The sequence below is a fragment of the Aythya marila genome, assembly GCF_965140915.1.
Source record: "Aythya marila genome assembly, chromosome: 1".
NCBI lineage: Eukaryota > Metazoa > Chordata > Aves > Anseriformes > Anatidae > Aythya > Aythya marila.
In genome coordinates, this window is record NC_139042.1 from 94,173,254 (window position 1) to 94,188,219 (window position 14,966).

Below are 14,966 nucleotides of genomic sequence, written 5' to 3' on the forward strand. Positions count from 1 at the left end.
TTTTTTTTTTTTTTTTTTAATTCAAGGAAACTATCCAAGCAAATGCTTTCCTGTTTAAAATGCCTGACTGTCAGAACAGTTTTCCTTTGGTGTTGCTGAAGGGCACAAGGTTCAGAAGGAGTCAGTTATTCACAATAGTTGGCAATGTACCAGTGAAGACCATGCTTCATATCGCTCTGTCCCAAACACCTGCCTACTAGTCTCATCACCCAGCATCAGATGTTTAGAGAAACCTCAGCCATGGGCACTGTGGTTACTGTTCACACTTTCTGTGCTAATGTAATGAGCACCACAAGCAGGACAAAGTGGTTTGACAGCTTATCACACATACATTTTTCATAAGAATGAAAATCAGATTTTCGTAAGGATGGAAAATGAGTTTTAATAAGGATTGGAATTGTTCTGAAGTCAAATCAGACTTTCCAGTGAATAGGTAAAGATTTGAGGTATATAGAAATAAATGGTGAGCTGAAGTTACAAAGAATTAGGGAAAGTCTTGTAAGCCTGCTTATCCAGAACCACATTTAGTTATTTTGTTTGTTTATTCCTCTTTGTGATAATCAATCATAAATGGTGTATTGATCCAAAACTAATTTCAACTGTTTCTCAAACTACCTCTAAATATTTGTTCTGGCATTTCTGCAGTACTAATGGTCACAATTTTTCTTAGTGTAAATTCCACAAAGTGCATTAGGGTAGATAATTAGCATTAATCATTAGTGGTAATAATTCGTAATATTATACAGAACTAAAGCCAGTTAGACTCAAACTCATAGATCTTAAGGAAGGGTCTAGATCATACAGATTCCCTTGAAATTTTTGGTCAATCACATTTAAAAAATAATCAGCAACAAATTCTGCATTGATTGTGCTGGAATCCTGAAATATGTAACTAGCCTGAATATTGGAGGAACTAGGCTGAATCACAAGTGTGTTGCTGTTGTGGTAGTTTAAGTAGAAAATTGTAGGCAACAGTGCTGTCTTTTATCAGCCTGGGGAGGTTCCCGAGCCCTGTATAGTGATCCAGAGATGACCAAAAGTGTCGTTGTGTATGGATGTGTGGTTGAGCATGCAGATGGAAGAGGTTTTCTGTTCAGAGCCTCTGCCTCCCTCCCAGGGGCCATGCCATCGCTGGGTAAAAATAGAAGTAACCAAGGCAGGGAGGAACCACAGTGCAGCCACCAGAGCAGAGCACCCCAGCTGCAGGGCTGGAGCCAGGCTCCTCATCCCTCATCTGAACATTCAGCTCATGTGCTGCTGCCTGCCTGGTGGCATGGCTTTAGCAGGGGAAACAGTAGCTGCATGAAATATTTGTGCATGTGCTCTGCACCATTACTAGCAAAAGCAATGTCTACCTTTGCAAGGCTGAATGTTGAGGGAATTGTCTTTAAATCATTCTTTTTATACCTGCTACCAGGACCCATATGTTCTGGAATAATCATGAAGCATGATTTTGATTCATACTTTTCCAGCAAAATTGCTATTTGTGCTAGTTATGGAGGCACCCAGAAATTGTCATGGCATCTGAAACCCAGTGAAACACTTTTTCACAGTACCAGCGGCCTTTGCAGCCTGTAATAAATGAAAAGAAGCGATTTTTTGTACTCTCTCTCTCTCAAAACTAAAAAGTATCAGGGCTACCTACTTCATCATTAGGACTTGCAGCTTAGTCCAAATAAGCTGATCAATGCATGAAGACCAAGTTCCTTGTTTTTGTCCAGACAGCATCACTCAGAGCTACCAAATGTGGCCATCATTAGAAAGTGAACTACTCAGTGGTGACGACTGTTTCCCAACATGAACCAGCGTGTGAGCTGGCATAATGGTTTTATTGCCATAAGAGTACATGCAAGCTACTGCTCTGAACTGCAGAATGTTCTTGATCAGAACACTGGTTTTCTAAAGGGCACATTCCAGCTGAACATATAATGGCAAGAAATTTAATAATTTCTGTATTGAATTAAAAATAACCTGCAGCATCTGAAGCATATTTTCATTCATTAATCTTGGATTTGACAGCCTTACTTTTAACAGAGCAATGCAGAGTTGGTAACTGGAGAAATCCAGGAAAACTCATGTTTCACAAGACATTATGCTAAAAAAAGGCATTTATAGACTATCAAATATAAGAATAGATTAACAGAAGAAAAAATAATCATGTGCATATTACATGATTAACACACAAATAAAAATTAAATTACTCCATTTCATCAGAAATATATTATTTCATAAGGCCTAATACGTGGATGAAAAAAAGTTAATATTATATTTTTAATGGAGAAATAATTTCACCAAATAAAAGTTATAAATATATTTTGACATTTTAAAAATTCATATACATATGTGTATTCATATGTATATACCGTGCATAATGCTATTATGTTTTGGGAATCATAATGTTTCTTGGTATATGATATTCCTGCCAGTTGTAGGAAAAAAAAAAAAAGTGTATCACTCAAGCCTTGCATAAGATGAAAACACTTACCAGCAATATATTATTCCTAAATAATTATATCAAATATGTAATATAATATCATAGAATCATAGAATCATAGAATATACTGAGTTGGAAGGGACCCATAAGGATCATCAAGTCTAACTCCTGGCACCGCACACTTCTTCCCAAAAGTTTAGACCATGTGACTAAGTGCACAGTCCAATCACTTTTTAAATTCAGACAGGCTTGGTGCATTGACTATGTCCCTGGGGAGCCTGTTCCAGTGTGCAACCACCCTCTCGGTGAAGAACCTCTTCCTGATGTCCAGCCTAAACTTCCCCTGCCTCAGCTTAGCACCATTCCCACGGGTCCTTTTGCTTAGTATATTGCTTAGAACTACCAATGTTGAAAATGCTCACTGTTCAATGCAATATATAAATATTACAAATGCAAATATTTCAAAATATATAAATATTACAAATCTGAAAACCATTTGTTCCTTCCTCAAGTCCCTCTGGGCCTTTGCCATGTGTATGTTGGTCTTTCATTGGTTTCCTGGCAGATTATCTGCTGTTCATCGCATACATGATATTGGACACGGTTTATATGTGCAGATTAGCAGTGCCTTGCCACTTGCATTTACTTTTCTGAATAAGCCTTCCCCACCCTGCCTATTTTCAGTCCCTTTAATGTTTCCATAAATGAAATTCTAAGTTCTTAAAAAATGTTTTATAAAAGTATTAAAAATGAACACAGATGTTGGGCCAGAGATCTTCTCACTTTTGATAAAAATGTAGCTGCTCACTTTACACTCATTTTTAAAATCTGAGTTTTTCAAAAGGTGTTTAAAATATGGCCATATTGCAGAGCCCCAGAGGTGCTACCTCTAGGATCTGCAGAATATCCTCCCTAATTCTCTTCCTATTTAGGAGCTTGTCTGAACAATACCATGCAAAGAAGGTGCAAACCAGGTATCAGACCCCACAAAGTGGCAACAAGAGAATAGTTAGCTTCATTAATATTATTTTTGCTACCCATCTCTTACTCCTCTCTGTGTTAGGCTGTTTCCTGGCCATATATTCTGTCATCTGGAACAGGGTATAAAATTTTAGGAGCGTGTTGGATCTCTTACACACCAACAATTTACACTTAACAATTTCATACTAAAATGAGAAATGTACTCACTCTGACAGGACTCTCCCCAGATATACATTGTCTGCAATTGCCCTGCGTTAAATCTCAGATCATAATGGTCTAAAAACTGGTGTCCCTATGAATTCTGAAGAAATATCTTCAGAAAGAAATTAAAGGGTTATTTTAGTGTGCTGCAGAGAGTTTAACTACACAGTTTTCTTTAACAGTAACAGTATTTTTCAAACTAAACCCTGCTGCACAGCACCAGAAAATATAGCCTAAGGGCCTACCTTAAATTAAATAAAGCAAGAAAAGTTGAAATTAAAGCTGTCATTACCTTGCATATACAATGTAGATTGTCACACATAGTATTAAATTCAGTTCCTTCGAATCTGTTATGTGGGCTCAGCCATTATATTTCTTCCAGGTACATAAATCTTTGTGCCAAAAAATTATTTTGGCACATAAAATTTTGTGCCACCATGGAGTCAATCTTTCACCTGAATGTAATATTATTGTTTCCTGCTACTTAGTGTTCTTTAGTCAGACCAAAAGATTCACCCTGATATAGTAAGGCACTATAATATAAATCTGGAAATTGCCTATATCATGCTGTTACTTACTTTTCTGTTTATTTTTCTTTATATATTTTATCAAATTAAATATAAGCAATTCTATTACTATGACTGAATGCAACATATATTTAGCATGAAATTCACCTCTGTGGAAATGCTCTCATTAAGCCTAGGGTACGGCATTTAAGTCTGTGAATTATTCAGTGTGCTCTGATCACCCTTACCCATATATTCTTACTCATGGACATGGACATAGGTGAGAATATACAAAGGTAGCATGGAAGGTCTGCATTTACTGGTAGGTAAGCCTTCTTTTTAAGGGAGGCTGAGGTGGAACATAGGGTATTATTCAGGCCTCAGATAAATTTTACTTGCCAGGAGCAGTGTGATGATTTCACTGAAAATGCATTGTGAATGTTAGCTGCAGTGAAAGCGCAGAAAAAGTTCTCTAACATCAACTTGGCCAATATAGAATTTTTAAAGAAATGCCAGAAATAATCAGTTGTCATTAAGATTTAATCATGTGCAAAATGCTGTTTTAAGTGCTACCAACTCTACCTTAAAAACCATTTGAAAATGAAATTATCACTTATATCTTTTATGCTGGCTTTTTTGGGAAATACCATTTTTTTCTTTGCATGTTTCTGTTCTGTATTTTCATCAAAGAGCCTCTGTGCTGTCTGGATTGAATGCACATGATATGCAGGAAGACTTTCAGAGTCCAGAGTGGCCTCTTGTTTTCTCATTCCCCTCCTGCCCCCCTTGATGTAAGCTCTACTCAATGTAGTTATTTCATGCTTTAAAAATAAGCAAATTAGAATGGTTTGCTCTTGAGAAACCTTGTGTAGTCTACCATGTGCCAGCTAATTTGTGCGGCCATGAAAGAGGTTGCATTAATTCACATGGAGCTCTGTACTACCACCACGACAGGACCATCCTGCTCCCAGGATGCAGGCCAGTGTGTTTTAAGCTAGGTCAGTCACCTCTGTATTATGCTCCAGTCTGTGGGATGATACTGATGATCCTAGTTAGAGCATTTCCACACCTTATGCACATCCAACACATCAAGAAACAGGGCTGATCTGCAGCAATTACTCTGACATCACTTGTTTTTCAAGGGCATGGCTTTTTCCATCACTGGAGCACAACCCCGCAGCTGAGGCTCAGTATCATCCCTCTTACATCTGGTGGCATACCACCAGCATTCAGCCCCGGTATTCTTGGTAAACCTCAGCTCAGACTAAACAACAAGCATAGTCCAAGACTCATTGCAGTCAATGGGATTCTCTCCTCTGGCTCCAACAGAGCTTGAGTCAGCCCCTATGTCAGTCCACAGCAAAGCTGGGAGATCTGTCTTAAGAGGATGATTTTCCTTGTGCACTTATTGGAGCTGCCTATATAAAGTAGCATTAATCTTGGATAACAAACTTTTTTCCCACTGATTGCGTAGTCGGTGGAGTGTCTGCCTACCAGACTGGAAAAACTACGAATTTAGGATCTTCTTCATGCAGCGCTTTATGTGTGATTACTTCTAAGGAGTACCTCTCTACTCTGAAAATCCACCAGTTAAACATTAACGTGTGTGTGTGTTTGTATGTGCAGGCTTTGGCTCTGTTTCTGGAGGCAAACATGATGCCAAAGAGAAAAATAAACCATCTCTCCAGCTTACCACTACTATAGCTACTTTTTAGTGGCTTTTTGGGGGGACTGGCAGGTGCTGGTTAAGAAGCTTTCCACCCTGGGTTGATGTGCTCATTCTTAATTGGCATGGTTACATTTTGGACTAACCACTGATGCTTAAATTGTGTGCTCAAAATTAGGAGTTTAAGACAGAGATGAGGACAGCCAAAATTTCAAAAGTGCTAAGCAACCAAATGCTCTCATATGGGTAGTGAAATATAAAATTAGTCTTCAAACATTGACATCAGACCCCACAAGAGTTAAAAATCACCATCATTATTTCTGACTGTTCCTATCATTACTGCTTTATTTCCAGTACAGTATTTGCTGTGTTTAGAGCATTTAGAAATGGTGGTTGTGGTACTCCCCCATGCTGGCATAGCACAGGCACTGACAGTAAGTAGGATGTCTCTAAACCAGCGCGTTTGGAAATAAGTCTCCTCCTTGACCCCTTAGTTAATAGGTGTTTGATTTTTATCAGGGTAGTTTTGGTGAGGATGCTCAGTATTTGAAGCTTCGGAATAGCATTTTAAAAACAAAACAGAATCTGAGTAACAAACAGAAAAGAGGATAGTCTTCTTTGACGTTACATTTCACACCCATCAGCCTCACAGCCCAATAATACTAATCACGAAAATCAGCAGACATTCCACAGACATGGGGGATTATGGTTTCTGTGCAAGATGTCACTTCTGTTTATGCCTGGCATGCTTTGCTTCACTAACTTTCTATATGATCCCTGCCCACAAAAGAAGGCACATGCGGTTTGGGAAGGGCCTTGCCTCCCAGTATTACATATTTTATGAAACCACAAATACAACAGTCTTACAAACTCTTGAAATGAAATACAATTTGAGAAATGTAATCCATTACCATTATAATAGAATTTCTATAAAAATAATAAAAGAAAAACAAGTGAAAATAGGTCCTGAAAGTTATAGGCCAACTGGGAAGTCATTGTGGCTTTGGCCGAGCTATCACCATATCAGACTTCAGCATTCTCCCAGGCAGCAATCTAATTGTAAATTATGTATATACAGAACATCATTTCTTAGCTTTGGCTTTTAGTGACCCCATTCCCTTCTTTCTCTTTCTTCACTCCAACCTCACACATAAGAAATATTGAAGTGTTTGCACTAATGGAGAAATGACAACGTGCAGTCAAACTTAAACCAGCTGTTTCCCCACACTGTGAACACAAAGAGCCAGGCTGGTAATATTTATAGCTTGACTGGCCTCTAGTGAGCCAGACGCTGACTGCCTTAATTTGCCATGATGGCCTAAAGGCTTGAAGCAGCTGTGGATTGCAAGATAGCCGGGAAAGTTAAGCAAAAAAATAAATAAATAAATAGAAAAGATTGCTTCAATTACCAAAAGTTATTATTTGATTGAAAATGAACTGCTGTTGCATATACAGCTCAATAAACAAGCATTTTTTATTTTGCTTACAGAAAGTCAACGAAATGCATGTGTTGGCATGTGGCGTTTTACTTTCTCCTTTTGTTGAAGGAAGTAACGAGCCACTCTATGTGTCACACTGCGACATCCTTTAGCGACCCCTGGCCTTGACCCATGCAAAGCAAAGCACCTACAGAGACTGGGCAGTCCCCCTGCCCCCCCCCCCCCCCCCCCCCCAATACTATCAACCCTCGTTTGGATGCTGCAGTGGGGTGTTTGTGTGGGACTGCCCCAAGCCCAGCTTTGTTGGGGCTATTGAAGACCAGTTTGGCTGCCGCTGCATAGCCCCACATGGAGCAGTTCACCTCTATGTTTGTGTTGCCCCATGAGGACTTCAGTTTTAATTTATTTCTTTTGTCTTCTCAGGCTTGCTTTGGACGCTCACCTTCTAGCAAAGTTGACGCAGACTGTCACTGTGGCTTCAGCTTCAGCTTTAGCCAACTTTAGGCAGCAGCACTGATCCTGAGGGGCTTGCTTCCCTTCCACCCTGGCCTTTCCTGTGGGTGAGCATCGCCTATCACACAGCCACCCCAGGTGGGTGGGGGAGTGACTCAGGACATAGCTAGGCACTGAGTTACTTATCCACCCACCCTCCTACCCACCCATTTATTTACTTATTTATGTATTTGCTGGGGAAGCAGCTCCCCAGCCAGGTTTGCTAAACAGTTGCATGAGGGCTTGTGTGTGCACCCCAGGGATGCTTTGGCCTACGTGCATTTTTTGGCATTTTAATGTCTCTGTTATGCCATAGTACTCTGTAGGGAATTTTGGGCTGCTTTCACACAAAGACTTGGCAGAGAAAATAAAAGACTGTGCTTTCCTTTCAGCAGGGTGGCAGTGGTGGTGCACACGTAGCAAGTTTAAGGGCAGGTGCCTGCAGAATGCCTACTATGCTTGCAGGGTTTGGCAGTGTGTACATGGCCAGGCAGCTGCATTAAGATGCAGCAGTTGATTGAGCATGGTGGAATCCAAAAGCAAGCACTGGGGCCTCTGATATTACCGCTGACAGCACTTTTCAGTCTCACTTTGCATCCATGGGGTTGGTGCCAGAGAAGCAGCCCCTGAGGCTCTGCAAAGCTGCTGGTGCAGCCACCCTCCTGCTGCAACAGCTGAGAAGTGCAGGGTTCTCCTCACTCTTGGATTGTCCCTGGTGATTGCTGCCAAAGGAGAATCCAAAGAGGAATCCAAACAGGGATTGTTTGGATTTTGTATGTTGCTGTGATGGCAGGTCTCAGCAGATGTGAATTCTCGTGATACACAAAGGGGAAGTGGGTGAATAGAAGAGCAGGGAGGAGAGTCTAGGGTTGCAGATGTGTAACCCTTTGATTTGATAGTGTGGACTAAAGTGTGACAGGTGGCCTTAAGAAACAATGATTTACTTCAAAATTAAAAGTCTCATGGAAGTTTTGTTTTTCTTTTTGTGGGCCATTTTTTCAGTGATAACCCACTTTTGGGGAAAACACCAACAAATTTTACTACAACTTGAGCAGTTGCAGTGAGTGGAAGTGAGCCTGAGTTGTTTTTTTTTGCAATATGTTTAATATGAGCTGACATTCGCGTAATACCATTTTGGCTGAGTGTAAATTTACATATGTAGGCCTTAATTCTGTGAGGGAGCTGGCTCTGTAAATCTCTCCCTGTTGTACGTAAGGATGGGGTGGGGACACCACAGCCCTGCTGGGGCCGTTCCCCTCTTTCTCAGGTTGTTGGCATTACAAAATGGGAGAGGAGAGACAAGAAGAGGGATCTGTATCCTGCAGGACAGTGTCAGGGTTTGTCTGCCAGAGCCTCGCAGAAGAAAAGTTCGTGGTAGCTCAGCATCATCTCCCCTGTCCTGACCAGCCACAGGCTGGTAGGAGGACCACATATGGAAATCTCTTTGAAGGTATTCTGTTACATCTCTACTGTCCTGAGACCACTTTTCTGTAAGTAACTCTGTAAGGAAGTTATCCAAACTGTGATTACTAAATTAACTTAGAAAGACACTGTACAGATATTTAGAGAACACAAATATTCTCTTCTATTTTCCTCTGAAATTCAGAACTACTAAACCACAGGAAATTTTTATTATAGGAATGTCAGCATGATCATGTAAAATTTTGCTGGTTCCTAATCTCTGTTTTTCTTACACCTTGCATTTTAACACAACACAGGTGTTCTATATCACATGGGGAAAATAGTAGCAAAGTGAAGAGGAAAAAAAGTGTTTCATACACTTATTTATGAACTCACATCTGCTTTCATCAGGGTCAATGGCTGGCAAAACTCCAGTCAGCTTCAGTGGGAGTGGGTGCTAAATTTAAACATCTTGATTCTAAGTAACACTGAATAAAGACAAGGCTTCCAGGTCCAAGGACCCGTGGAGAAATACTTTCTTCAACACACTTTTATCATCAATCAGAGCTGTATCAGCTCAGGACTGAACAAAATGCTTTTGGGTAACATGATTGTAGTCTTTCCACTTTTAATTTATTTATTTATTTGGGTAATTTCCAGGTGTAACTCAGTATATTTACAAAGGGTAAAAATAACATGCAGCTGAGAAGAAAAATATCTCAGGTTTCATTTCAGACGTGGAGATGAGGATGAATCACTGTGGAGCTGCACCCTTTGCACAGGGCACATGTTCTGAAAGCTGCTTTTCCACTGCCCCTGCTCCCCTGGTGGTTCAGAAATAAGGCAGGTTCACAGAATGTCTTAAAAAAAAAAAAAAAAAAAAAAAAAAAAAAAAAACTACTTTTGAATACAATCATTCTCTTGTTGTTCTGGGCACTAAAAATACCATTTTCTGGTGTTTGCTTGCATTTTCAGTTTTGCTTTTTATGTCATAGAAGTCAATTCCAGCCATCTGAGTTAAGCTTTGGCTCAGTGGTACACATAAGCACATGCTCAATTTGATGAGCATGTGCTTATGTGTACCAAAAATGCCCAAGTAGTCCTGTTAGCTCCTATAGAGCTTCTTACATGCTTGAATTAAACATGATCTTAGAAGATTTGCTGAACTGAGGATTTGTTTGTCCACCCAGCACACTAACACGACAAAACTCTTGACTGTCTCCTTCTGGATTTTAATGAAAAGTTATGACCTATTTATGATCTTCTTCCCCACCCTCTCTCTGTTTATATTCAAATCAGAAAATCAGCTCAGCAGCCTTGTCAGGTTGCCAAAAGCTGTGTGCTACCAGTGGATCTTTCACATCATTTACTGTTCCATGTTTACATTAGTTTTTTATTTATTTATTTATTTATTTATTTATTTTAATGTATGATTGCCTGTGGAAGTAGTTTAGGCCAATATTGATGTTGTATTTCATGTCAGCGTTAATATTTTGATATTGCTGTATCCTGAGTTACTTTTCCCGGGGAAAAAAAATAAAAAAAATTAAAAAAAAAGTAACTGGCAGTTAGGCCGAAGGATGCTGCTAGTTCTCTGTTTCCTCAAAATGTACCAAAACCAAAACAAAACAAAACAAAACAACAACAACAACGACAACAACAAAAACAGTCAGTGCATGAGTCAAATTGCCCTTTCTTTTGTCTTGGTAACATAACATGACCTTGGCAGTTAGGGTGGGCATCTGCACAGGTACAAATGAGGGCCATGGATCCAAATATACATGTTTACTATGTAGACTCGTTTACACATAGATGCCATTTCTATTTGTTAAAGGTAAACAGAAAAAGCCAACATTTTATTCACAAGCAATCATCTCAAAAGCTCACTTTCAACATGCTTATGTCTGAAATAAAAGTTATTTTGTTTTGCTTAGCTCCATTTAGGCAGAAATAAGCTGCCTCCCAGAATTATATTTATAGGTATGTAGTGGGATAGAAAAATTAAACCTGAGAGAATAATGCCCAAGTATTCTGATTCTGTTGGAAAGGCTAAATTCACCACCACTCAATGACAGGCAAGACCACATGCTGGCTGTATCTTCCCTTGTGGGTATTATTCAGTTTTGTTGCTGACATGTACTTATAGGACCCTTACACAAGCCAGATTTCAGATGTACTGTGTTAAGCAGCACCCAAGATATTTTATACCTGAAAAAGGTATGTGCAGCCAACGTTTCCCAGGCAACATTCAGGATGCTGTTCCTCCTGCTAAAGGATGACAGTAGCTCTGGAATGATTTCTGTGATATATTTTCTTTTTAAACTGAACACCATCGGCAGTTTTTTGTTTGTTTGTTTAGTATATATGTTAACATAATATGATAAATACACAGTATCAAGGCACAGAGAAAACTGATATGTTTAAAATGTATTTATAGTACGTAAGATATATACTAAATCTTTTCAGCTTTCAAAAAGCTAACTATTTTTTAAAACACACGTGAAACAATAGCTACATTAGTTCCTGACACATGTGCTGAGCAGACAACACAACTGAGTCACTTAGGCATTGGATAAAATATCTGCCACATCCTTTTGCTATATGTTGAGCAGACAGTTGGCTAAATGGTATATTATTTTTCCTCTTTTGTCTTCAAACATTAGTTTAACACTTCTGGGAGAGTGCCTGACCGTTGGTGACCTTACAGTGACACTGCTGCCTAATGTTTGCAATGGTTGCATCAAGAGCTGGGGTTTCCAAGCTGGGGAGAGCAAGAGGCTCTTGGTGAAACCCTTTTGGAACCAGGGGATGATGGCAGATCTTGAAATACCCTTCCCAGAGTCTAGGTCCTCAGAGGGTCTCTCAGTCCTCTGGACTGCAAATTAGTTAGTTTGCAAGGAACCGAAATGAAGCATAACACCCTGACTTATTGCTGGTGTAGTAAGACCATACTGCAATTTCAGCAGTTAAATGGCAGAACTGAAATAAAGGTTGTTAGCAATGTAGTATCACTGAAGAAACCCAAACCCAAGTAACACCCTCCTTCTCTTGCCAAACAGCCTCTTTGCATTTAAAGGTATTCCCTATGGCTCTGTTCTTTCTTTTGATTTTTTTGTAACAATTTTTCTCTCTCTGATGAAACACATTGTAGACATTAAATTAAGGGACAAATATGTCTGTGTCTGCCAGGAAGAAAACTGTGATGCAATTAAAATACCATTAGGGAACCCACTGTGGGATGTTAAACCTAAAGACTCTATTCAGAAAGTAAAGCCAAAATTAAAGAGGTGTCTGGTTGCAGATCCTCTGCAGATTTCCATTTCTTGACTATAGTACCATGGAGACTGCACTAGTCAGGAGCTGAAAGGTTTTTCCAGTCATGCGTGTGGTATTTTGAATCACGGATTTGGCAAATGTTACTTTTCTGTAGGCCATATGCAGAAATATGTCTACATTGCATAACATAAAGTGCAACTGAGTGTGGCTCACATGAAACAATGACAGTAGTGGAGGTGGAAAGCTGTCCATGCCTGAAGAGAACTGTTGTATTTTTTTCCTCTAATATCTTAAGTGCATCACTATGTTTTGCTGAATTGTCTGTGAGATGCTTGGAGAGAGAAGCACAGCTCCGTGCAGCCATCAGGCTCAGCAAGCTCATGAAAAAGCCTCCATTCTAGCCCAGTTTCCAGAAATAAGACATTAGCATTTACAGGTTTGGAGACAAGGAGACCAATACCCCCAAAAAGAAATATGTTGCTCATAGAGGCTGGTAATTTTTTTCTGAAGCAACTGAAGGATTCGGCAGAGTCATTGGGTAGTAGTCATTGGGTAGAGTTTACCAACGACAGCCACTCCTGATGCTCCAGTCTCATTTTTTTCCATCTCGTTCAGCATGATTCTTTGCTGAGGATATTAGTAGGAACTGAAATAATAATCAAAGCACACCTCTCTTCTTTGTCTAGGAATTCACCTGATGACTGCAGCGTGGCAAAAGGAGGGAAAATGGTTAGCGGCTCAGACAATGTTGGGATGAACTATGGAAGCTACATGGAAGAGAAGCACATTCCACCCCCAAATATGACTACCAATGAACGAAGAGTTATTGTGCCAGCAGGTTAGACCCTCTACACAAAAATTTCATGCAAACAAATGCATTTTCCCTCAAAAAATCTATGAACTTCATTTAAGTAGATTTGAAGACAAGTGGCAGTGTGATCAGGAAGAGCAGTAATTTCCCAGAGCTATTAAGAGAATGAGATGAAAAATATCACAATGAAACCACCTCCTCAACCTGTTCTTCCTGTTTCAGAGGCAGAACTGGCTAGTGACAGGCACTCAGATCCTATCTGACTTACCTCACTCCTTTTTGGAGTATTTCACCCTCACCTGAAGTGAGCAAAATAAACGGCAACTTCCATTTCCTAACCCCATGGACTGGCTGGTGTGGAATGTCTGGGAAGAAGTTGGGCTGGAGCACCTCTTCTGTGAAGACAGATTGAGAGAGTTGGGATTGTTCATCTTGGAGAAGAGAAGGCTCCAGGAAGACCTTATAGTGGCCTTCCAGCACCTGAAGGGGGCCTACAGGAAAGTTGGGGCAGGACTCTGTCAGGGGTGTAGTGATAGGACAAGGGGTAATGGCTTTAAACTAAAAAAGAGTAGATTCAAATTAGATATAAGGAAGAAATTCTTCACTGTGAGGGTGATGAGGCACTGGAAGAGGTTGTCCAGAGAAGATGTGCATGCCCCATCCCTGGAAGTGTTCAAGGCCAGGCTAGATGGGGCTTTGGGTAACCTGGTCTGGTGGGAGGAATAGGATGCCTGGAGAGTTTGTGGATGCCATATCCCTGGATGTGTCTAATGCCAGGTTGGATGGGGCTCTGAGCAACCTGGTCTAGTGGGAGGTGTCCCTGCCCATGGAAGGGGGTTAGCATTAGATGACCTTTAAGGTCCCTTCCAACCCAAATCATTCTATGATTCTGTGAAGGAAAATGGATCACTGTACCACATAATTTCCCTGAAAATGTCAAATGCAGTGTGGTCCTCAGCATGCTAAAAGCAGAATAGCATCTGTGAAATCAGGCAGTGCATGAAAAACTTTTATCTAGGTTACTCCCTCAGTTTGGACAGTGTAATACATTTTAATGAGCAAACTGACAACTCTACTGCAATGTAAGAGCATAATTGAGAAATTCTTGTTTCTGGTGGGAGCTTGGCTATGGGATTCAGCAGTTAGCTGAACTCTGGTGTACCTCATCTTCCACACAAAACTCTGCTGGAAGGTTTGTTGCCTAGGTTTGCAAAATACCGTGACTATTTCTGAGGTCCAAGCATTAGACCATCTTGAAATATATACGTATTCATAAACCACTGGATACACAAATGACAAATACCTGTAATTTGCAAACAGAAGGGAATGTTTTGCTACTAGTTCCTCTCCAACATAGATGTGCCTCTCAGAAACATTTCTGCTACTACTATGTTGCTTAATATTCTTACAGTTTTTCAGTTGCTAATATATGCAAGAGTCCTAACTGTGGCCAATTTTGCAAGCTGTGATTATTTCAGTTATTTGTCAAGATATGTGTGGACAAATATGTTGCAGTACCCTCTGCAATGGTGTTGACAGTTCTTTTCTGAAGCACAGCAGAGTGATGCACCGAATAATGAGGTGTCCTGCCTAGCTGGAAGCAGACCACACTGAAACTCATGGCATATGAATTTTGTTCTAAAACAAACATTAGTCTTCTTGCTGGCTGTCACTTCTTCCAGTCTTTTAGTAAACCTCAGCATGGTTAGCTCAGCAAGATCTTTTTTTTTTTCTCAGTGTATTTCTGGAGCTGTGTTTT

General features: G+C 40.1%; 1 protein-coding gene across 5 annotated transcripts in view; it reads left to right on the top strand.

Moving 5' to 3' along the window:
- Positions 1-14,966, top strand: part of ERG (ETS transcription factor ERG) — a 148,162-nt gene that overhangs the window by 113,761 nt on the left and 19,435 nt on the right. For all 5 annotated transcript variants that reach the window (XM_082779292.1, XM_082779295.1, XM_082779291.1 and 2 more), the window contains one exon: positions 13,083-13,234. In XM_082779292.1, coding sequence (XP_082635418.1) covers positions 13,083-13,234 — 152 coding nt within the window. The remainder of the gene's footprint in view (positions 1-13,082; positions 13,235-14,966) is intronic.